Here is a 23,606-nt window from a genome sequence, read left to right on the forward strand (position 1 = left end):
GGCTGACCTTTTTCCCATCCCTCTTTCTTCCATTGCTCGTTCCCTCCTTACCCTTGTGAGCCTGGTGGCCAATGAGCTTCTCTAGAAGATCAGATGTCACTATAACAGGAGGACTTAATTGCCTGTTGGAGTTGGCAGAGCCTGCAGCCTGATCCATTCGGCAGAAAGCTCCTTGCTTCTCTCAGCTCCCCCTGTCAGGTAAGAAAGAGATTCAAGTGAGACATATATTGGTAAAGTATAGAGAGAGGAGAAGGAAAAAAGCATGTCCAAAGTTGTCTTACTCAGTCTAGGGTGGAATGCAAAACAGGAAGGCAGAGGTTCTTGGGCCTACAATAAAAGTAGGTTTCTAGATCCTAGAACCGCAGGACTTCTCCTTGAGAGGGTTTGCTTCAAGCTAGTAACAATAAGTGGTAGCACCTGTCCATTTAAAAAAAAGGAAGGCGATCCATCAAACAGGTATCTATATGTGAGAAGTATATGGTCCTGTGACCTATGGTCAAAAGTGATATGTATCGCATACACAAAACACTCAAAATTTTCCAAAGTCAACTGAAATACAGCCTAAATGATTGAATCCCCACAGAAAGGGACTGGGTGGAGAGACCTTGACAATTGCTTAAATTCATTGGGAGGTCCGTTGAATAGAAGCATCTCTCAGGTTATTGCAGAAATAAAGCACTTGAATATGATGGACAACGTGTACATTTCTAAAAGAAAAAAGCATATTTCAGTAGTGTGTTAGATAATTTCAGCACCATTGGTAAAATAAAGGACTGTGGTGACTATTTTTCCGTTGAGGTTATTTCATTTGTGAACTCAAAAATCAGCTTGTTGAGTCTTCACTAAGTTCGGGCAAGGAAAAAGTTAGAAGTAGTAATAATTAGTTATCATGTATTGTAGCAAAAGAGCTTTGTTTGACTTGCACTAAAAATATTGTCCCATGGGGATGATTTAACCCCAGCTATATACTGTATATTTTAGTGAGACATTCAATCCTGAGGATTGTTCCCAGATCTTATGAATATTGAAAACTACTGATTTCTTTGCAAATTATACATTTTGTGTTGAGCTATATGAAAGGGAGAGACGAAGGTATGGGTATTGTTTGATTCTGAACGGAAAGCAGCACACGTGAGTTAGGCCTTTAAATTATTGTAAGATGCCAAGTATCAAAAGCATATATCTATCTTAGCTCTTTAAACAGGCTGGACCTATAAAATCTGCAAAAGGATTAACTTTTAACTGAAACATAGTTGTCTTCTTGGAAAGAAGAGATGGCAGAGATGAAGTGGTCCATGGTAAATAACAGACCTGGAAATAGTCAGGAATCAGTGTTAAATATCTTCTTAACAGAATCTTCTCAATGGTGTATAGAAACGTAGAAAAGTGATGGCAGGAAAAAGACCTAGTGGTCCATGAAATTTTGCCTTTTGAATTTTTTTTTGTTTTTGTTTTATTTTTAATTAATTTTTCAATTATTTATTTATTTATTGTTAGATGATACTTTCTGACGATGAGTGAATCACTCGGGTAAAATTCTGTGAATCATCACAACTATTGCATCTGAGTAACGTACCCCTTATTATATAATGGCATATTCTGTTATGTCTCCATACATGAAAGTACTTTGATGCTTCTAAAAAAGGGAAGATGAAAAGCTGACTATCTGTTCCTGAATTCTCCTCCTGATTGGATATGGCTGAGACATAACCTAGGACTATAACTAATGTACCGTCTGTGTCCTGTATGGCAGCTGTCCCATATTAGAAACCATTTGTATATGGTAGGGCAGATTGGATACTGCTCATCATGACAGATTTTTTTTTTTTTTTGATTGGGGAACTATGGAGGCAATCACCACACAAAGATTGCCACATGTGTTAGCTTCCAACATATGCACCAGTTCTTAGTCTGACTTGCTGGATTCCTAGGTAACCTTTTATTGGCCAATTACTTTACTTACCCACGTTTAAGTTCATGGAGGTTTAGCAGATTTTGTGGCCTTCTACTTGCATCTCACCCCCATTCCAAATTTATTATGGTGTTTGTGTGTTTTTGTCTTTTTTACAAAATATATAAATAAATCCTGTTAAGGAGAATAATACCCATATTTTATGGCTAGTTCTGCTTCACCTTGCCACATAGAACATTTCCCTTGTTTTCTCTCTAATAAAATAGGACAGCATGAAAAGCTCTAATGCCTCATCCTTAAAATTTTCCTCATTCTGAAGTGCCCTAGATCCAACTGAATATGGCCACCATGTTTCGATTTGAACCTGATAAGCAGACATTTTTTTTCTTAGACTCATAGAATGGTAGAGTTAGAAGGGACCACAAGAATTATCTAACAACACCCTGCAATGTACAGGAAATCCAATTTAATAATAGAATTAAATAATAGATAAGCAGATAAATAATAGAAGTTATTCTTTTTATATTCTTATGATATATTCTGGCACCTTTCTAATAACATAATACCATGAGTTTGCCTATGTTTGGATTGTTTTGCAGGCAAGGCTTTTGCTTCTAAGAAGAGAAAGGTTTACCTGGGCTATATAGGTATCCATATGTCCAGCTGTTTTAATGCAACACCGTTGGCTATAAAGTTTTGCCTGCTCTCAAAATTCTTTGCAATTACCTATCCATTCATGATGTTTTGTAATAAAATTACCACATCAACATTTGGCATAAAAGCATTTATAACTAGCTTTACCTAGGCATAGTTTTTGTTTAGAGAGCAGGTCTTTAATGCTGTACCCAGTCCCTTGAAGAACCCGTCTAGAACTTGAGTAGAAATGTCATAAGCCTACACAGCTATGTGAAAAAGGATCAGAGAGAGTTTGTATTCTTCTTGAGACTCTCTTCTTAGTGAACTCGATTTTTTAGAGACAGATTGGGCCTAAAGATTGAGCATAAGATCTGGACAAATGGGTGGGGTTAAAAATGAACCTCTTAGGCTCCAGCTGCTGGTTTCTTGAACCACATATAGAATGGCATTGCGGCCCAGCTAAAGTCCCAAGAAGAATTTTTGAGACAGTGAAAAACAAATGGAGAGCACATAGCAAAACACATTCTGGAGACATCAGATCGATTAAATATTCTGCCAGGAGAATGGTTTCATCTGCCAAATGAGTCCATGAACCAATTTTTCCCTTCTGATATCCAGCTAGGCCTATCAAGTCCCTTGTTTAGTACCTCCAGCTTTCCTTTTCATTCTTCCTATAATCTTCCTGCTTCACCTTGTATGGCCAAGGAGAGAGAGAATGATTGATGGGAGGACAGCTATTTCCATCAATAGTCTCCTAGATGAGCGGGAGTGAATTCAATCTATCAAGGGGAAGATGGGTGCATTCTCAGCTGTTAAGAAGCTCCTCAAGAGATGGGCTCTGGGTGTTTTCAGCCAAGAACTGGAAGAGATTTCAGCCAAATGGCACATATAGTTCAGAGCGGGGAGGAGAAATTGGTTGGGATTTATGTGACAGAATTATGATCCACCTTCCCTGCTGCAGATTGGCTCAATATCAGGCATTTATAACATTTGCACTTCGGTCAGAGCCTGTCGGATTTATCTGAGTTGAATTTGTCTTTTTTTTTAAAAAAGAAAAAAGAAATGAGTTGGTTTGCTGGTATAAACACACATCATATGCAATTGAGTCAACAGTATATTTTTTAGAACTGACTTAAAAATGTCTCGGGTTGAGTAGTCAGGCCTGCAGGTGTTTTTTTTTTTTAAACCTTGAAGGAGTTACTGTGAACTCTGATTTGATGACAACAGAGCAGGGTTGCTTTAAAAAAAACACAATTTCCTCAGTTTAGCTGGGGTGGGGGGAATCTATACATATTACAAATGATCCTCTCTCTCTCCCCCTCTATGTTTGCTTGTAGTGGTGGACAGGTGGATGGATAGGTAGTTAGAAATAATTTTGAGAGCCCACAAAATGTGCGGAAATGGATAGAGAAAATCAAATAAAACGAAAGAGATGATTTTGAAGTTTTAAAATCAACTGCTTTAAGATTTGGTCCTCAAGCAAAGGACCAATGTCAGTATTTACCCATATGTTACCAGACTGGTCTCCATATTGTATTCAAGAGCAGCAGATTATCATTGGATGTATTTTGGATATTCAGTGCCAAATATGTAATTTTAGGATAAAGTAGACAAAATAGTGGTTATATTTTAATAAAGGCTTCTCTAGGCTTAAATTTCAATCACTGAAACCGATTCCCTCAAAAAGCCCTGAAGATGGGCTGGAGATGACCCCCCCTCCCCCCCCCAAAAAAATACCATAAGCATCATTTGCAGATAATTACAATATATGATCATCCTGGATCTGAAAACTATTTTGGGACAACACTGGGAAGGAGATTTGGATTTATCTGTTTCATTGGCACCTCTACATTGTTTGAGTTCCTTGTTCCTTCACTGAGCCTTGACATGATAATATTTGAGGGGGATCCTATCCTTTCACAAAGACAATATTTAAAAACTTGTTTTGCTTTATCAAGCTAAAATAATATTATGCACCATAAGGAAAGCACCATGAGGCAAACAAGGAAAAATATCAAATTCCTGTTTTGATGCTATATATAAAAGCACAAGCGGAGCACAGACTGGTTAAGGACATTTAAAAATTAATTCACAAAGGTTCAGGATTTACGTAATCTCAATTTATAAATATAGTTGCTAAACAGGTAGAATATTTCAACAGAGCATAGATGTGACCTGGAACCAGTGTTCAATGCTAGAACTCAGCTGACATTTTTGCAATTGTACTAAGAAGGAAATTAATGCTTCTAAAGGAGTGTCTCTATCTAGGGTACATCTATTGCACTTTTAGTTAACCACAATATTGCTGGAGGATAAGGAGAAAGGACATCCTTATGGTTCTAATGTTTATCAAAGGATCCCAGTTTTCCTGTTTTTTTTTTTTATTAGCATGATTTCTCAAACAAAATAATATATGCCTTATGTGTCATCCTGCTCTTGATAAAATTTTTATGGCTTGTTGTGGAGAAGGATTTCTCTGAAGGGAAAAGAAAGGACAATACCTTGTTGGAGTCAATATAATTCATTGAGACAAAAACTCATATCTGTGCGAGATTGAATCGAGTAGGATTGAGCTGGGCACCCAAGGATCTTCATCCAGTTCAATCTCCCTCATTTTACTGCATATGATAAATATAGAACTAAGGAAAACATCACAACACATGACACTTGCATGCCGTCTAACTTACCTGTCAGGTCAGAAATGGCTAAGGGTAATAATATTAAGAGAAACTTTAGAAATATTAAATTTGTTGACTTAAAAGCCACTTTAACATGCACATAAGACTTTCTTGAGACAGAAGCTGAATGAAGCTTCTTTGGAGATGCAACTAAATGCATAATCATTTTTAACCCCAGCTGTATATTTTTCTAGTGAAACACCAACTTTGTATTAGCTGTGCATGCAGCACAGTCTCATATTACATACATATATCTGAGGTAATGATTATCTGTATCATCTGAATAACCCCAGGTCACTTGGCTATAGCCTGTGATTTTATTAGCTTGTGTGGCAGTTCTGTGTTTTGGATTGTTATATTTCCAAGGCTTATCATAGCTAAGTCTTTTATACAGTCTTTTACGAAGTATAATGATGCTCCTAGAATTGCCAAGAGTTGGACATGAATGATTATCATCATCATCCTAACTATATCATTGACCAAAAAACCCCCACTGAATGTTGAAATATTATTTGAACTACGTGAAGATAACACATTTGTTTTTTTTAAAACGTTCACTAAAACATACAGGATTTTATATTGTTAATTGTTTCAAAAAGAGAAACAACCACAGAAAGAAACAAGTGAAATCAGGATAGATTGCCTTCCCTTTCCATCTAAAAAAAGAAAAAGAAAAAAAATCAGTGACTTAATAACAATGATTGAGCCATACCACTGGGTTCACACAACATACTGAACCATTAATTAACCCAGAGAACTGTGTTTGCAAAAGAAATAATACTAAAATGAAGTAAGAAAGCTATATGGGTCAGAAAAACAAAATCTTTTTGCTACTATCTAGAGGCAGATTCAATTTGGACAGTTGTACAAAATCAGCTGGCTAGATCCACCCCCGATGCCCCCCCCCCCCCCCCCCCCCCCCCCCCCCCCCCCCCCCCCCCCCCCCCCCCCCCCCCCCCCCCCCCCCCCCCCCCCCCCCCCCCCCCCCCCCCCCCCCCCCCCCCCCCCCCCCCCCCCCCCCCCCCCCCCCCCCCCCCCCCCCCCCCCCCCCCCCCCCCCCCCCCCCCCCCCCCCCCCCCCCCCCCCCCCCCCCCCCCCCCCCCCCCCCCCCCCCCCCCCCCCCCCCCCCCCCCCCCCCCCTGCTATAGAGAACAAGTTTGTCTAGAAAAGAAGCCAGACTAGACCTGAATTGAAATATTTCCTAGGGATACTTGTTTTTTGGAAACTCAGGTTGGCAACTTATTTCAATTCAGATGATTTGCTGCTTTTAACATGTGAAACATTGGCTTGTGCTGGCTTTCAGTTAACATGAAACTGAGAAATATTTTCATGTAATTAAATATGATTGATTGTGTGATGATGTTACTGGGATGGACAGCTATTTTCCATCAGAATCAGCAAAATGATGTCAGTGTGGCAGGCAGGCAGCCAACCATACTGCCATAATGTTAGAGACTGGCAATTCACCTGACTTGAAATCAGAAGATTAATCTCCTTTCAGATGTATTTTGTCAGAGTAAAACATGTTTATGAAGTCCATATGGTCAATGTTACCATTAGGCAGACTGCATCTTAGGCAGCTAATTTCGATAGGAAATTCTTCATTACTGAAGCTGTTACTGTATTTTCACTGCTCTGGAGGATTGTCTATGGGATTTTCATCTTCAGAAGCTGTAAAGCTGAGGCTTGTATGAACTTGGACTTGAAAGCAAGGTGAAAAGGCATTTGACTATAGCAGGAACGTGTCTTGAACTGACCCTACACTTTTATAGGCCAGTCTTTGCTATTTTCTCCATGACAACATCACAGTGAGGTGAGTTGGGCTGAGAAAGAATGGCTGGCCCAAAGTCACCCCAGTTGGCTTTCATGAGGCTACAGCTCACTGTCCTTTGGTTTTTAGACTGGTGCCTTAACCATTAGACCAAAGTGCCCCTCATGTGTGAATGGAATATTTTTCAATGAGAACAGAAAATTCTCTGGAGTCTCTTTCTCACATCTGCACACTGTGGCAGTGCTGTGGTCATGTGTACCTTCAGCAATTTAATAAGTTTAAGAAAATGGCATTATGACCTAGGCATATCAACAGTGGCTGAAACAGGAGGCTTCCATATGTATGTCTTTTAAAGCTAATATTTATTAGGCATTTGAATTCTGGTTTGGTATGTTAAAGTTGGTTAATGACCATCTGCTAACCCCCCCCCACCACAGATTAGAACGTCTTGGTTAATTTAGCCAGATTCTGCTGGGTGCCTCTGCTGTGGCTATTATGTGAGGCAATAACAAAATGCAATAACAGCTTTCCACAGTTATCTTGAACTACAGCTACCAAGCCGATGCAAGGGAGAAAGCAGCACACAATTGTGGAGGGTGTTTATTAAACAGAAGGAAAGCCATACAAGTTAGCAGTAATGTAACAGAAAATTTTCTGTACCCTTGTGCTTGTCTCAGAACCTTACAAATCCACATGAGCATTTTTAGAGCATAATAAAAAGTTGAGATATTTTGGACTGGGACATTCATGCCTCTTAAAAATGAGATCGTGCCCTTGCTGTCATAATTTTTATTCCCAGGAACTCCCAATTGAAGATCTGTGACATCTGGAGCAGTGGTGGGATTCAATTTTTTTTACTACCGGTTCTGTAGGCGTGGCTTGGTGGGCATGGCAGGGGAAGGATACTGTAAAATCTCCAGTCAGAGGTGGTATTTGCGCTACTGGTTCTCCACAACTGGTCAGAACCTGCTGAATACCACCTCTGATCTGGAGGAGTCCTTGCAAACTTGTCACTTCTCTTTGTATTATATTGCTATTCAGAGATCCTTTCATTTTAGAAGTCTGAGATCAAAGCCGGTCCATTCTTGAGAGAGATTGAAGTCCCCGTATTGGATAGTGATTTAAAAATGCCAACTTTTTTCTCCCCAAATATGTCAACTACAGTAGCTTAAGTTTAAGGACTATTTTTAAGCTGCTGTAAGTAGTGTGATTTTAATTCAGTGCCATATTGTCTTTGAGAGTAATTCTACGACCAATTGTTCTCAAAGCTAGTGCTGTTGAGAGTGATCTGTTTATATACAAGTGTACTCAGTACTCAGACTCTAAGTAGGAGCTTTTCCATGACATGTCAGTAAAACAAGAATACTAAAGGGTATCATAATAACTACTTGCAAACCTGCTGTTATTTATTTAGATGTATTTTTAAAAGGTTTATAATACAGTTGCAAAATCTCAATTTATTTTCTATTAACATACTGTAGATCAGGGGTGTCAAACTTGTGTGCTGGCCAGTGGTGTGATTCCATTTATTTTTTTTACTACCAGTTCTGTGGGCATGATGGTGGGCGTGGCAGGGGAAGGATACTGTAAAATCTCCAGTCAGAGGTGGTATTTGCTGGTTCTCCAAACTACTCAAAATTTCCTCTACCGGTTTTCTAGAACTGGTCAGAACCTGCTGAATACCACCTCTGGTGCTGTCCTCACCCCCCCCACCACCCGGTTTAACGAAGGGGAAAAAAGTCCCGATATGTCATGTGACGACACCGTGATGGTGCAAGTTTGACACCCCTGCTTTAGATATTGTCATGAAGAGAAGATATAGGAGTCTAATGCAAACTGCTATGACAAAAATAAACAAAAAAGACACAGACAGAACATGTGTTTTCACATCATGATGCATGTTTTGTTTCTGCCTCTACTTTGCAAACAAACCTACAAGGGATAATATAATTTTGAAGTGATTTGTCTTGCTGACTTAGCATCTGGAAGGTTGAAAACATGAGCCCACAATCCACAAGTGATCAGCCTATTTTTCCTAGGCCACATGTGACTTCTGAAAGTCTTAAATGTGACCCAAGAGACCCTAAATTTATTGTGTTAATATTGTAGAGGGGTAGAAGCTTTAAATCACTAAATATTAGAAGAATATTTCTTTCAGTTTAAATGTAAATGAAATATCATTAATATTACATTTCAGCTTGACCTTGTGCTCCTCCACAGTGTGGGCAAGAAAGGTTTGCACCACTGCATTATTCTAGTAATAACATCAAGTTGACACAAATTATTGGCCAATTTTTAATATTGAGCCAACATTAGTAGCAATCACCACTTTCTTTCAGCTATCTAAAGTAGCTTTTTTTGAAGAATACTGTATAGGAAAAAAAAATTAGTTGCTCTTTTGATTTTTTTAAAATTATTTTCTGCCCTGTCCTCTTAAATTAAAATAATACCTTCCTTGACTATTCTAGTTATTTACGATTGGAGCACCTGGAACTTCAAAGTGTTGTACAAACCTTCCCTCCACAAATAAGCACATAGCCTTTTTGGTGTTCACAGTATATTGTATTATGTACATTTTGTCACTTGGAGTCATGTACTATCCCTTATATGGCAGGGCGATTGCCTCCAGGAATCCTTGATCTTCTAAAATAGAAACCTTGTAAGCTGCAGATGTTCTTCGGGACATCCATCCATCTGCTGCTCCTTCAAGAGTCCTCTCAAGTATCAGCTGAGTAATTAAGTTAAGACCAGGCTTCGGTTTCCTTGGGAGCAGCTTTATGTTTTCTAATTAAAGCTTTGTCCCTCAAGGACTTCAGTGGGTGTCAGAAGAAATATTCCTATAAAACCTACCAGTGACCTCCTTGAGGTTTTTGAACTCTTCACAAATTATTCTGCAAATTACTTATGTCTCCCAGGAAATTCAGCTTTTGTGGTTTCCATCCTCATCTAAGATGCAAAAATTTGCTTTGCACAAAGCAGACAAGAATTCCTATTCTTTGAGGTAAAACATAAGCCAAAAGGGTCTAGCATTTAGTTTCTTAAGCAAAGAGAAGGCATTTTGCTTGTAGTTGTGAAACAAAGCCATATTCTGTAGATAATCTATGCTATTAGTGAGAGTAAAAAATTCCTCCTGATTTTCACATCCTGTGGTATGAAAGTTGACTGTAGTAAATATAAGGACCTGTGGGATAATATTACCTAAATAGCCTTGTAATTTCTGGCATTTTTTCATCATAAGTACAAATGCAGCTGATCTGGTCATATTTGTCTTGGTATGAATACGAGCCTGGTAACCATAACAACTGCTCTGTGTATGGGAAACTGAGGGTGGGTCTCGGCATGGTATATACATACTTTATGCATACTTTGACTGTGTGACCTAGTTAGTAAAATACTATATTTGCGCCTGGGATAAAAAGTCAAATCAATCCCACCAACTTGCAGTTTCAATTCTCAGGAAGATAAATACAGGTAGTCCTTGACTTAAGACCACAATGGGGTCCAAAATTTATGTTGTTAGGTGAGACATTTGTTAAGTGAGTTTTGCCCCATTTTATGATCTTTCTTGTCACAGTTGCTAAATGAATTACTGCAGTTGATAAGTTAGTAACCTGTTTGTTAAGTGAATCTGGTTTCCCCATTGACTCTGCTTGTCAGAAGGTCACAAAAGGTGATCACTTGACCTTAGGACACAGCAACGGTCATAAATATGAATCAGTCAATAAGCATCTGAATTTTGATCATGTGATTATGGGGAGGCTGCAACGGTGATGACTGAAAAACGGTCATAAGTCACTTTTTTCAGTGCCGTTATAAAACTTTGAACGGTCACTTAAACAAACTGTTGTGAATTGAGGATTAACTGTAAGGGGAGGGAACTATGAAGCTATATAGTATTGTGTATCACAAGGGGCCGCTCTGTGAGTGAGATCAATTTGATAAATAAGTAAGTAAATAAATTACAAACCACCTCTATGAACATGGATGCTCCTAGAAAACTGCCTTGTTGCATTTACACAAATTTATGAGGGTTCAACCATTTGCAATCCTTCCATAACTGTTTGTTATTTTACTTCATGGGAGAAAAAGTTAAGAAAAAAGTAAGGAACTAGCTCCCCAATGTCTTTTGTTTGGTAGCATTAGGAATCATCAATCCTGATACTTATTAATAAGAAGATAATGTGTGGATAATTAAATAATACTAGACTGTTTTCTTGTTGCTAGGGTTGGCATGGCAGCTCAGGTCTAAAGCACCAATTTTCAGCCTGCATTCTAGAGGTTAGATTCCAGGTTTATTTGGAATATTCCTAATTCTCAATCAAACCAGCCATTGGATATATTTGTTGAAAATTATTGAAGTCATAATCAAGCACATCTGGAGGATACCAGATGGCAGAAGGCTCCTCTCATGGAATGTTCCACTTTATTGATCATCACTTCGGCATGATTTAAGAGGCTGTTTATGCATAGGGCATGCTGTAGGTTGAATTTTTTCCCCACTGAACCTAATAATATTGGTTTGAGTTTGAATCCAATTGGGTGAGCTTGATGGGGAGAGTTTTTGGTATTTTATCTTGACCGGGAAATCAACATTATAAAATTTAGAGGAGTAAAAGTTAAGGTCCTGCTTCAAACTAGCTTTGTGTTTTGTAGAATATTTAAAGTTTATGAATGTACTATTTTTTTAAAAAAGTGTTTTCAATTAATTAAACTGCTATCTTTGTATAGATAAATTATTATAAGTGAATGCGCTGAGACTGACTCTGGCCTTTATTTGTTTTTTTCATCCAGAAATCTTCTGCCAAAATGTCTGACACCGAAGAAGTGTAAGTAGAAACAGACTTGATTATTAATTCATTTATAAGGGTCCTTGCTGGTTGGCATTTTTTGGTAGAGCCAAACTACCAGATTATTGATGGATCAAAATTCTGTTCCAAAGACAACGAACCAAGGTGTTAAATAGTGAAATAGATTAATGTATCACAGTTGCTTGATTCAAATATCCAAAAAGAAAAAAAATACCATTTAGCCTTCTATCAAATATAATTTTATTAAAATATAATATATATATTTATTGCTTATATAAGTGTAGAATATAACTTCTTAACAGTGTGTATTGTAATTATGAAAGAGGCAATGTGATTATGTAAATATAATTTTGTATATCTGAATAGATAGATAGGAATAGATATGGATATATGTATATGTGTATTATATATAATACAGATTATACATACACACATGTATGTATGCATGTATGCATAACTGTATATAAGAAAGCAGATAGAAAGCATTCTAATTTTAACTGATCATATGCAAAGTGAGAATGCACCCTTGTGTCCTTAGTAAGTGTTTTATTAATAAGTCTTCCAACAACTGAAACAATGTGGACTTTACCAGGTGGGTTATGGAGATTTCAAATTGACTATTTTATTTGTGCAAAAAGGGTGAAAAAGCTTATAGCAGCAAAAACATGGCAAGAGGCTGATTGTGAAACAGATCACAAACTGTTCATGTGCAAGTTCTAAATCAAGCTAAAGTAGAAGAAGAAAACCGAACTATTTCCATTGTATGATCGTGACCCATTGGTTTAAGGAGAACATTGGGAATTGCTTTGAACTCCCCTGAAAGAGAACCACAGAAAAACTGTGGCATGAAATACAAAAAGTTGTGAAGGATGAATGTGTAAAAAACCCTTCCAAATATTAAAAGAAGAAACAAACTGAATGTCAGCAGAAATGGTGGAAATTGCCAAGAAGAAAAGAGAAGACAAAGACAACAAAGGCAATGATCTCCTGAAGGAACTTAATAAAAAAAATTCAGAAGAGACAAGAAACAATTGATAGTGTTATCTGTGAAGATGTTGCTGATGGAAACAAAATGGAGAAGTTTTTCAAAGTATCTCCAAACTCAGAAGATGGTTTCAACCTCAATTCAGTATGCTAAAAATGCCAATGGACAAATAGTAACTAATTCAAAGACATGAAACAACAATATAAGAAATACATTGAAATTCTGTGCAGTAGAGATGTCCATTTCCAAGATACCTTAAAAGATATTTCCTACTTAGAAAAACCATTAAGTGAAGTCAGATCAGTCCTCTGGTCATTACTAAGTTGTAAGGCTATTGGGAATGGAATATCTATAGAAATATGTCAAACAACTGAAGAAGAATCAGTAAATGTGTTAAACAAATTAATTTAGCAAATCTGACTCAGTGGCCATCAGATTGGTAAAGGTCACATGGCCATGGTAAAATTATAGTATCTCAGATCATCTTGAAAAGTCTATAATGCTGGGAAATGTGGAAGAAAAGAGAAAAAGAAGGAGAAGACGAGCAGCAAAGTGAATGGATTCACTTACCATAGTAATGGACACACTGAGAGAAGTTCAAATGATCACATGAGGATAGATCCTCCTGCAAAGAATAAATCTCTTTATGTGATTGCTGGGAGTTAACATTCCCACATAATATCTAAAACAGGACATTAAGGGATGATGTAATCTAATTTAATTGAATATAAAATAACATAACATGAACTAATCAGGAAACATGCACCTATTAAAACATGCTTTTTACTCAATAATTGCAAAAAATATTTACGTTTGTTTTCAGTTATTTTTCTTAATTCTTAGTATTTCTAAGGGCTTCAACTCCTGGTACTGCAGATAAAATGGAATCAACTGAAGTTCCATTCTTATAAATAACAAGAACAAGGAACAAAGATAATTCTGTAACTATGAAAACACTATTGATGTAGCTCAGGAACTTTGATTGACTTACAACTTTGATTGACTTTGATTGAAGAAAACAATTTTGTAGAGTCTAACCTTGGTAGCTGAAGTGATGTTATCTAAGAGAACCACAAATTAGTTAATGGCAGAGGGATAATGAAGGTGAAGGTGGAACTGGCTCACAAAATTAGATTTTGGAGAGAAAACCTGAAATATCTTAACAAAATGAACTCAGAATAATGATTCTGGTTTCTTCTCTCTTTCTCTCTTTCTCTCTTTCTTTCTTTCTTTCTTTCTTTCTTTCTTTCAGGGAACAAGTAGAGGGTGAGTAATTACTTATATGTATATGTTGTAAAATAGCTCATTGTTCCAATTTAATTTTGTGGCTCATAGTGGTTTTAAAGTTAACGAAGTTTGACCAGTTTGATGTACTTTAGTTTTTAATTGAACTGTCATGATTTATACCATGGAGACCATTTTAAAAATTAAACAGATCTCTCATGCTCCCTTATTCCACCTGTTGTCCCACTGAGTTCACTGAGAAATAAGAACCATTCAATACAAAAAAGGATATTCAGGAAACAGTCACAGCTTGTTCTTCATCTCCCTTTTGTGGCTTTGTTCCACAATATCTCTTACTAGTTGTCTAAGATAAGCCTCATCAGGTTACCTAGTTCAGGTCCAACAGCCTCTAAAAGTAAATATTCCTTTCCATGCTTGGGGGGAAAAATATGGAAATTGAGCCCTTTTTCTCCCTGCCTTAAAAGGCATAGTATATGGTACTTGTATGCTTCAAAAAAGAATTTCCAATTGTCTTGAGCTTCTTAATTTTGAAGCCAGAGGTAAGTATGTGCTTGTGTGTGTGTTTTTTAGAAATATTTCTGATTCTGTGTTCAGCAGATACAACATAAAATTGTGGTTAGCCTGTAGTTTTATAGCAGCGTTTTTACAGATGCCCAAACCTCTGGCTTGTATTGAATTTACCACAAAATCAATATCTGATTGGGTTTCCAGACCGTAGACATCTTATCCTATTCCATCTTCGCCCTGCCCTTGTTATTTTTTATCTTCCCGCTTTGTTGTTATAAAGCTTCTGCTGCCATCTGTTGGTGACCCATTAAAGAGTGAAGGAGCCTTTTAAAATGTGTTTGTGGCATAGCAGACTAGGCACAATTACTGGGTACTGCTTAGTTTTGTGCCTGCCTTCCTTGAGCAAGATTCATGAACTAAATACATTCATCATTTCCATTACACATCTTATGTCTGCATCTTGCATTTGTGTATAATGTGTTTGGAAACAGACTTTGTTGTATTGCAAACAAAAGTAAAAGGATTTTTTTTATTAGCTTTGGATTTTATTAGCTCTTTTACTCTCAGAAATAAATAACATTCATTTTTAAAAGTCTTTTGCTCAAATTGATGCTATTTATGGCATATTAAAATCACAAAACTCTTTTGCTTGAACACATCCGAGGATACATATAGAATGAACTTTTGTATTGAGGCAGGATCTGAAACAAACATCTTTGACAACAGAGAAATTCCCCACTCTGCAGGTCTCCAGAGATATTGAACTCCAGTTCCCACAATCACTACATAGCACAGCATGGTACATAACGGTAGAGGATTAGAAAAAGCTATAATAGAATGCCATATTTCTAAAACTCTTATCCTAGGCAGATTTACCTGGCTGGTGCTGAGCCCCTATGGGTTTTTTTCTTGAAGAGCTTTTTTTGGGTGGGGGAGAGGAGGCTCTGTGTACATTCCTTCTAATGCTCAGAATATTTATTTTTGTTTTTACTTAACTTTTATTTTATAAAATAAGCTGCTCAGAGTTATCAGGAGTTGAGCAGCCTCTATAGATACAAACAAATAAAATAAATTCCCAAGGATTTCAACTGGACGGGTTATTTTCGGCTTAATATGATTACAATTTCAGTTGGAGAGCCAGTCTTTAATTGCCCTCAGTGGAAAGTTGATTTATTTAACTGGTCCTTAAAAAATCAACCTGAACATGTATAATATAGCTTAGCTGGATGAATTTTTCCTGACTTCATTTGTCATCAACGAATGTATATGGTATATTAAAGTTAACTTACAATTTAAAGCATAACTTGTGTGAACGAAAGAAACATATATAGTAACTATATTTTTTACTCTAATTGTATTTCCTCATCTTTTTTTGCTCCCAGTGAGTTTTCATGACCAGAAATAATTCTATGGAAGAAAAATGACTGGGTAAAGGCAAATTCAGTACCCCTTTCCCATATTTTTAAATCATATTACTTCCATGACTTTATCATAAGTTTTTCCTGATACATGAATTGTGCTCATGTATTGTCTTATTGTCCCTCAGCTGAGTTCTAGTCAAGAAGTAGTGTAAGTGCTCAATAATGACTTTGATGACATTGCATAAGATGGTTATCTCATACAGATGCCTTTTTCTCTGCTTTGGTCAGAGGTCACTCACCAGAATCTCCCTAAAGAAATCTTGAGATGAAGTTTTATCTCAGCTTGAACATTTGAGAGGAACAGATTTGAAGAGTGAGTCTGTTCATGAAATATCAGCATGGAATCTTAGCTTTTAAGCAGTCATCGTGATTCTATCATATCAGAACAAAAATATATTGTTACCATTATTCATTCAATGCCTGTAGGTGTGCAAGAAATAATAATGCAGTGTATATGGAGAATTCCGGTTAATATAACAACCACAATAGCAGCAATATTTATTCATAAGAGCTCTAGATTGATGAAACAGTAGATCACTAGAATACTTTCAGTGATCCTATCCACAGAAAAAATTCCACTGATTTTAACGTGTGAACAGTGTTACCGTGTATTTGCCGGCGTATAAGACGACCCGGCGTATAAGACGACCCCCACCACCACCGGAAACGCCCTCCAGAAATCCCGGGGCTGCAGCGGCAGGGCAGAGTGCCAGGGGCCGTGGGAAGAGCAGTAAGGCTGCAGCCTCGGGCGGAGCGAGGCGAGCGGGATGAAGCGGAAGCGACGCAGGGGATCCAGGAAGCCAGAGGCGCCTTCGCTGCGTCAACAAGCCTCCGAAAGCCGGCAGTGGATATACCGGCGTATAAGACGACCCCCACTTGGAGGCATGTTTTTCGGGCAAAAGTCGTCTTATACGCGGCAAATACGTAATTAAGGGGAAAATCATGAAGGAAACTGCATTATCAGTTTATTTACTAATCAAACTTATAGGGCAGCCCATCGAAGGAAGGTGATTCTGGGCAGCATACAATAATAAAACAGTCATTCAGTCATTCCCCCTCATCATTAAAGCTTTAATATGGTTCAGATATAAGCATAATCAATTTATTTTCAGATTGAAAACAAAGGCTTTTCAAGTTTTGCATGTTTAATGATTTTATAGGCAAAGCTTAATTTAATGAATTTAGTTAAAACTAAATTCCTTGTATCAGAGTAGTGTTGAGTAGTGTTAAGGACATCCACCAGGATGGGGCTTCAATTGTGTGGTTGCAGCCACTATTTTGATTTTTTTTATCCATCCTGCAGCTGTCCCAGATCAGCCACTGAATTTCTTCTTTCAACCGGTATATATTTTACTTTGCAGAAATAAAAACTGTCATTTTAGTGGGATTCTTAACATCTTGCAATCTTAGATCTGAATCTAAAGTCTCTTCTGCAAACTCTTATTCAAATCTCTCATTCTTACATGGACCAAATGTATCATTATTATTTGTTGCTTGCATTTAATTGGCCCCTGATTTCTTTTAGGATTATAAGTGGTGGGGTTTTTTTGTCTTCTGTCCTTTAGTAAGAAAGGTTGGTTTTATTTTATCCTCAGCAAGCGTTTATCTTCAATGTCAGTCTTTGTGTTGCACCATGTCATGCTAAGCCATGTTTTTGATCCTGCTGCTTTTCTTGTTTCCTTTTTTGTTTTCTCTCTCTCAATGCAGAGGAATATGAAGAAGAAGGTAACAGAAACTTACCCTGGAATGAACCTTTTCTTTCTCTGATGATCCATTGATCATCAGTTCTTTCACTGCCTGTTCATCCATCTATCTCTTTGCTACTGCCTGTGAAAGACTATCTAAAAGCCTGGGGGAAAAAAGCAAACCCAATTCTTATGAATTGGCCTCTGTTTTTAATTCTAAAGGCTTAAGATCAAAGTGTGACAATGCAGTTAGTAATCTTGACCATGTAGTTATAAGATTGCTCTTTTGTGCAGTCAACTGAATTTATTTTGTAGCCATTGTTAATTACAAATTTTAGTAGTAGAAACTCCAATTATAATATTTCAGCTTGATAATCTGCTAAATTAAATGTTCATGTAGGTACCATTAATTGGAAAATGACTATCATTTTTAGTTGATTCATGAATTGATATGTTTCTGCATAGCAATTCTTTGGAAGAAGGAGTTCAGAAGATTTGCTTTCTCAGAGGATCACCATTTTTAAGTTTATTATTTTCCAGAATTTGACCCATGAATCCTCTTAAATGAAGCTTTTAAGATAGGAATACAATACTGTTTATGATACTGTTACTAAATCATAGAATTGCTGATAGGATTTCTAATATAATGTCATCAAGTTAATATCATTTGCTGTGCACTAAGTACAAAATGTGAAGACAGTTGGAGGTGGGGAATACTTGCAATGCCTTGGCATTTGTTGCTAAAACACTGTTCTCAGTTTATAAAACGAGGAGACTATTTTTCCACTAAAAGAAATCCAGCAGTATTGAATAGAAAGATCAAATCATCATGTATTTCTTCATGGCAAGTAGTCTCTTTCTACAGTATGTTCATTTGTAAAAGAAGAAGTTGGTATTTTGTCTAGAGCTGTTCCTCAGGAACAGTGAGTCTCAGTAGTGTCCCATTTACTATAAACCACTATAACTCCCCAGCACGTTGGCTGGGGAATTCTGGGAGTGGAAGCCCACACATCTTAAAGGTTGAAAAAAAAAAGCTCTGCATGAAATGTTCAGTCCATATGAAAAAAGCAAGGATGTTTTCAACAGTGCATTGTTTACCTTTATGGTGCAATATGGAGAACAACTGGAACTGAGGTGGGAATTCTGAGTGGGATTCCCACACAGGGAATTATAGTCTTTCTTGGAGCTAAACACGACCACACATAACTCAATATAAAAACCATATTAAAAGCACCATAAACATGAATGATAAAAGATTATTATTATTATTATTAATTCCCCTGCATGGTTGCTCTAGATCAGGATGTCAAACTCCTGGCCTAAGGGCCGAATGTGTTACCTGCTGGCCACACCCACACCCGGTTTAGCAAAGGGGAAAAAAGTCCCATACGTCATATGACACCATCATGATGATATGAGTTTGACACCCCTCCTCTAGATCAAGAAAAACCCAGTGCTTGCTAAATGAACGAAGGCACCTTTTGAACTCCATCTTCAGCACTTTATTTCCAGTTACAAAGAGATGATCAAGGATGCTAACCTGATACAGGCAACTTCTCCCACTGAAGGGCTTTCTTTTCTTCCTAATTCTCTCCCCCCGCCCCTTTCTTAAATATATTCTCTTGACTAGATGGCTCTATAATATGCATGCCTCTTTCCCTTGGGGCGGGGGGTATTTCCTTTATATCTTTTGGTTGCTGGTTTTACATCTTTGCCTAACCTGTATCTGTCTTCTTCTAAAGTGGTCATTTCCAGGGTATATGTTCTCTAACCTTACATTTCTCTAGTCTTAACTCACAACTATTAATGCTCTATTAAGTGTATTAATCTTTTTATCTTTGCCTCTTGTTCCATTATGCCCCATCAGAAGAAGCCCAGGAAGAAGGTATGTAATAGCTTCTATATTTCTTTCTCTTCCTTTTTTTAGAAGAGCGCATGTTTGTTTATACAAAGGAATCCTGAAATGACGGAAGAAAAGACACATGAGGAAAGGGACAGGGAAAAGTACACATGAGAATCAAAGATCATTCATGTTGTGGCTTTCAATGTCCAAATGTTCTCTTAGTGTCATTGCTCCGCAAGAAGATAGGTGTGTGTGTGTGGGGAGTGGGGCATACACATTTCAGGGCAGTGTATTGCAAAAGCATGGGGTATTTGGTGTAAAGGCTTGTTTCCTGGATAGTTCCCCCCTCAATCTGTTGAGGTGGAAGAATCCAGAAAATTCCTTTGAATATTGTTTTTCAAAAGTTGATACACTGAGAACTTACCCAAGACCACCTCACTTGGATAATACTCTTCCCCAATACTTTCTCTTAGGAATTCAGCATTTGAGAGACACTATATTAATGTATAAACCAAACAACGAATTATGGAAACCTTTTTTGAGCCTTGATTACCCCTTGATTTCCGCCCCCCTCACCTTTTCTTCCTATCCAAGTAAAAGAGCCAAATAGTCAACATTTCAGTTCACCATCTGCATGGACTTGTTTTATCTATTCTACAACATTTTAATTATTCTAAATCCTCTCCCTTTATTTTCCTCACGCAGTTAGAAGCATTTTAATTTTATGCTTCTTGTTTTCAATCCTGTGGAAGTGGGTTACTAATAAAAAATGTGGGTTACTAATCAAATAAACAAATACTGTTCGATAATATTGTTTTCTTCTGTTGTTTCTCTCTTTATTTTTTAACAATGCTTCCCACCTGAAGAAGCTCAAGAAGGTATGTGTTGATGCTGCTCAGTTCTCAGCATTTAAAGGGCATTTAAGTTCTCAGCATTTAAACTATTATGGAAGAAGGGAGGGTTAAATTTAGTATCCCTACTAATTAAATGAAAAGAAACAGAAGTAGCTGTAATTTTCATAATGCATAATTTATGGATCTGCTGGATTATAATTCCTGTCCAAACTCTGTGACCAGTGGGCTTGTTGGCTAGTGAGGACAGGAGAGAAAGTCACTTTCATTCAGTGACTGATTTTATGATATTTCGGCTAACATATGTCTGGAATAAAAGAAATGATATTCTGTATCAATTAGTTAGATAAATAGACGGTCCTTTCTCTAAACAAACAGTTCTTACCATTGATTTATATGGCTGCTAATTACAATATAACAGATGTTCAAGAAATACAGGAAGGAAGATGCTAATGAAACCATGATAAACTGGGGTTTTAAATTCTTCTTTTTCTTTCCATGCATGACAGCTTTCATTTATGTATTTGTGGTTGAAAATTATATTGCCATAATGAGCTTTTGAGATGTATCAGTTATATAAGTAGCTACTTTCTGGAAGTCCTGCGTGGATTTTTGGAAAAGTGTAGTTCAAAGCATGAGCTTGTGAATTGATGTAGATGGCCAAGTTATCTAGCTTGTAGTTACTTGGTAGTCTATACGTTTCTGAAAAAAAAATGTGAAGGAAGAATGTACCATACAAGCAGGGTCAACATTATGCAAAGGCATAATATAGTTTGGCTGGTTTTAACTTAGTATATTATGTGAATTCAGGCATTGTGGTTTGTAATCTTGAGTAGTGATTTTAAAAAAAAGTTTTGCTGGCCTAGCTAGCCAGTTGGTTTAACAGATCATAGTTAAACAAACTACAGTTTTGCACAAGATTTAAATCTATCACAGATATGAGACTTGAAAAAGGTGGTAAATGGATTCCCGCTGTACCTTTTTCAATTCATCTTCCTATCAAATTAGCCCTGCATTTTTAACGTGGCTGAATCTTCTCTGCTTTTAAAGCTACATGTTTACATACATAGCTATAGACCTGTAAAGTCTGGTGTTTGCAACTCTAATTCAAGTTTTAGTAGAAGGAGGAGTTATTCTCTGTGTGCACTCTTGCTTCTTCCTGGATCGCCTGTAGATTGGCTTTATTTTGCCATGTCTCCCGACAATCCTTCAAAATGGCCATAGGGACTGGACAATTAAAGCCCCACCCTTTTTATCATGACTTACGCATAAAAAAGTGGTGAGATTTTTATCACCCATTTGTGCCTATCATTTGAAAGCCAATGGTGCTCACTGCAGATGCTTGTCTTCAGATATGCAGATGATGGTCTGTTTTGCAGATAAGGAATATTTGTATCAATATTTCTGCTAGAAACAATATTGTGATGGCCTGATGGCACAAGAGATCTTGGGATTCTAGGAACTTCATTATTTTCATCTTCTTCTTTTGTTGGGATGATTCAAGAAGTGATCCCTTGAAGCTGGTCTACAGCAAATAATGAAAACAAATAACTGGTCCCTATAATTTTCAAACAATAAAACCAATTCCAGATAGGTAACTGTGTTAGTGTGATAGAGCAAATGTAAAAAAATTCTCAGCACATTGTGTGATTAAACATCTGGAAACTTAGTTATCTGTAATTTATTGGTTTTGTGCAAATTTTGATATTTATGTTTTTCTAAGCTGCATTTGCATGCTCTGCATTCCAATAAAGTATTTGCTAATATGCATACTATAATTCCATGTTTTAAGATTTAACTGCATTACCCTTTCTATAATAAGCCATTGTCTTTCTCAATACTATCTTAAAATACTTTGTGGCTGTTGCATTTTTTCCTCTTCTAATATTCTTGTTTTCTGTTCTATAAATTTTATTTCATCCATGATACTTCCCATCTGGTGAAGTTCATGAACCAGGTATGTGATTTGACTTCTGAATTCTTCTCTTTCCATCTCATGTTGGTGTGTGCAGAAATGTGAAGTTGATGGAAGAGAACAGGAGAACAACACATTACCTTAACAACTTATTTCTTCCTTAACTATCTCTGTTGACTTATAAATTGTGCAATTACCATGTACAAGGACATTCAGCCTTGTCATTAGCATGTAAAAAGTTGTTATATAAACTTATTTATGTTTATAAAAAATTTATATAACAACTTTGGGATATAATATTATTGATATTACTTTTTAGCCCAGGATTTTATTAAAAATTCTAGAACTGGAAAAGTGAAATATTTCTGGACAGGGTCCCATCCTTTTCAGAAACTTTCAGAAGCTGGTCTAGAAATGGTTTACCATGTGAATTGCATAGTTTAGGTGTTACGGTTAGATTTTATAAATTTAGGTTCAAATTCTTAACTCAATACAGAACTCACTAGGTCATCTAGTTCTATGTAAAATTAAGAACTTGAACTTAAATTTGGACTAGCCTCTGTCTTTAATTTCAAAATATCTCACAGGGTTGTATTGTACTAAAATGAGGAAAGGCTTCCATTTATGCCATGTGTAATGCCCCCCTAAAAAGTTGGGATATTATAACAATAACAAGCAAGAATGAAACCTTTGTAAATATTGGACAATTATGTGAATTGTGGCATCTAGAATTATAATTCTATACATGTTATCTCAGAATAAATCACACTGAATTCCAGATGATTTGTAAAATTCATTGTTAATTGGCAACATGAGTCATTTGCATGGTTCTCCTCCCTCTGTTCTGTTCACATATGCTTGCCCTGGTTTTTTCATTCACATTTGACTCCCCATTATTTTTTCCACACATTATTGATTTGCCTTCTGTTTTTAAAATGTTTTTAAAATTTGCCTTCTGTTTTTAAAACTCCCCATTATTTTTTCCACACATTATTGATTTGCCTTCTGTTTTTAAAATGAGTTAAGAATATTACCCTTGGCTTGCAGATGTTAAAGGTTATTGTAACAACCCTGTATTTCTTCTTTGTTTTGTCCTCCCTTTCCCCTATTGACCCCTGTGCTTCATCTGAACCAGATATGTGGCATGAACTTCTGAATTCCACCAATTGTTTTAAACAGAAGTGTGTGTGGAGGAATTCAAAGGTGAAGCAAGGAAATGGAAAATAACTCTTGCTTGGTCTTAGTGATACTCCCAGACGATCCTTGAATTATGCTGTTTAACATACATTATACATAAGAAGAAAGGGCTGGAACAGGGAGCTGCCCAGAACCTTGAGGGCAAAATGACA

The 23,606-nt window shown here is 36.9% G+C and overlaps 1 protein-coding gene across 3 annotated transcripts in view; it reads left to right on the forward strand.

Annotated features, from left to right (window-relative positions):
• Window positions 1-23,606, forward strand: part of TNNT3 (troponin T3, fast skeletal type) — a 42,261-nt gene continuing 18,655 nt past the window's right edge. For 2 of the 3 annotated variants that reach the window (XM_087950918.1, XM_087950919.1), the window contains exons 1-6: window positions 1-198; window positions 11,789-11,823; window positions 14,043-14,056; window positions 17,671-17,688; window positions 19,516-19,533; window positions 20,358-20,369. In XM_087950918.1, the coding sequence (XP_087807044.1) occupies window positions 11,804-11,823; window positions 14,043-14,056; window positions 17,671-17,688; window positions 19,516-19,533; window positions 20,358-20,369 (82 nt within the window). In that variant the 5' untranslated portion in view covers window positions 1-198; window positions 11,789-11,803. The remainder of the gene's footprint in view (window positions 199-11,788; window positions 11,824-14,042; window positions 14,057-17,670; window positions 17,689-19,515; window positions 19,534-20,357; window positions 20,370-23,606) is intronic. The other variant, XM_026668266.2, reaches the window with a different exon arrangement.

Source organism: Notechis scutatus, chromosome 1 (assembly GCF_049901735.1).
Source record: "Notechis scutatus isolate UNSWTSFEM ecotype Mainland chromosome 1, rNotScu1.2, whole genome shotgun sequence".
Lineage (NCBI taxonomy): Eukaryota > Metazoa > Chordata > Lepidosauria > Squamata > Elapidae > Notechis > Notechis scutatus.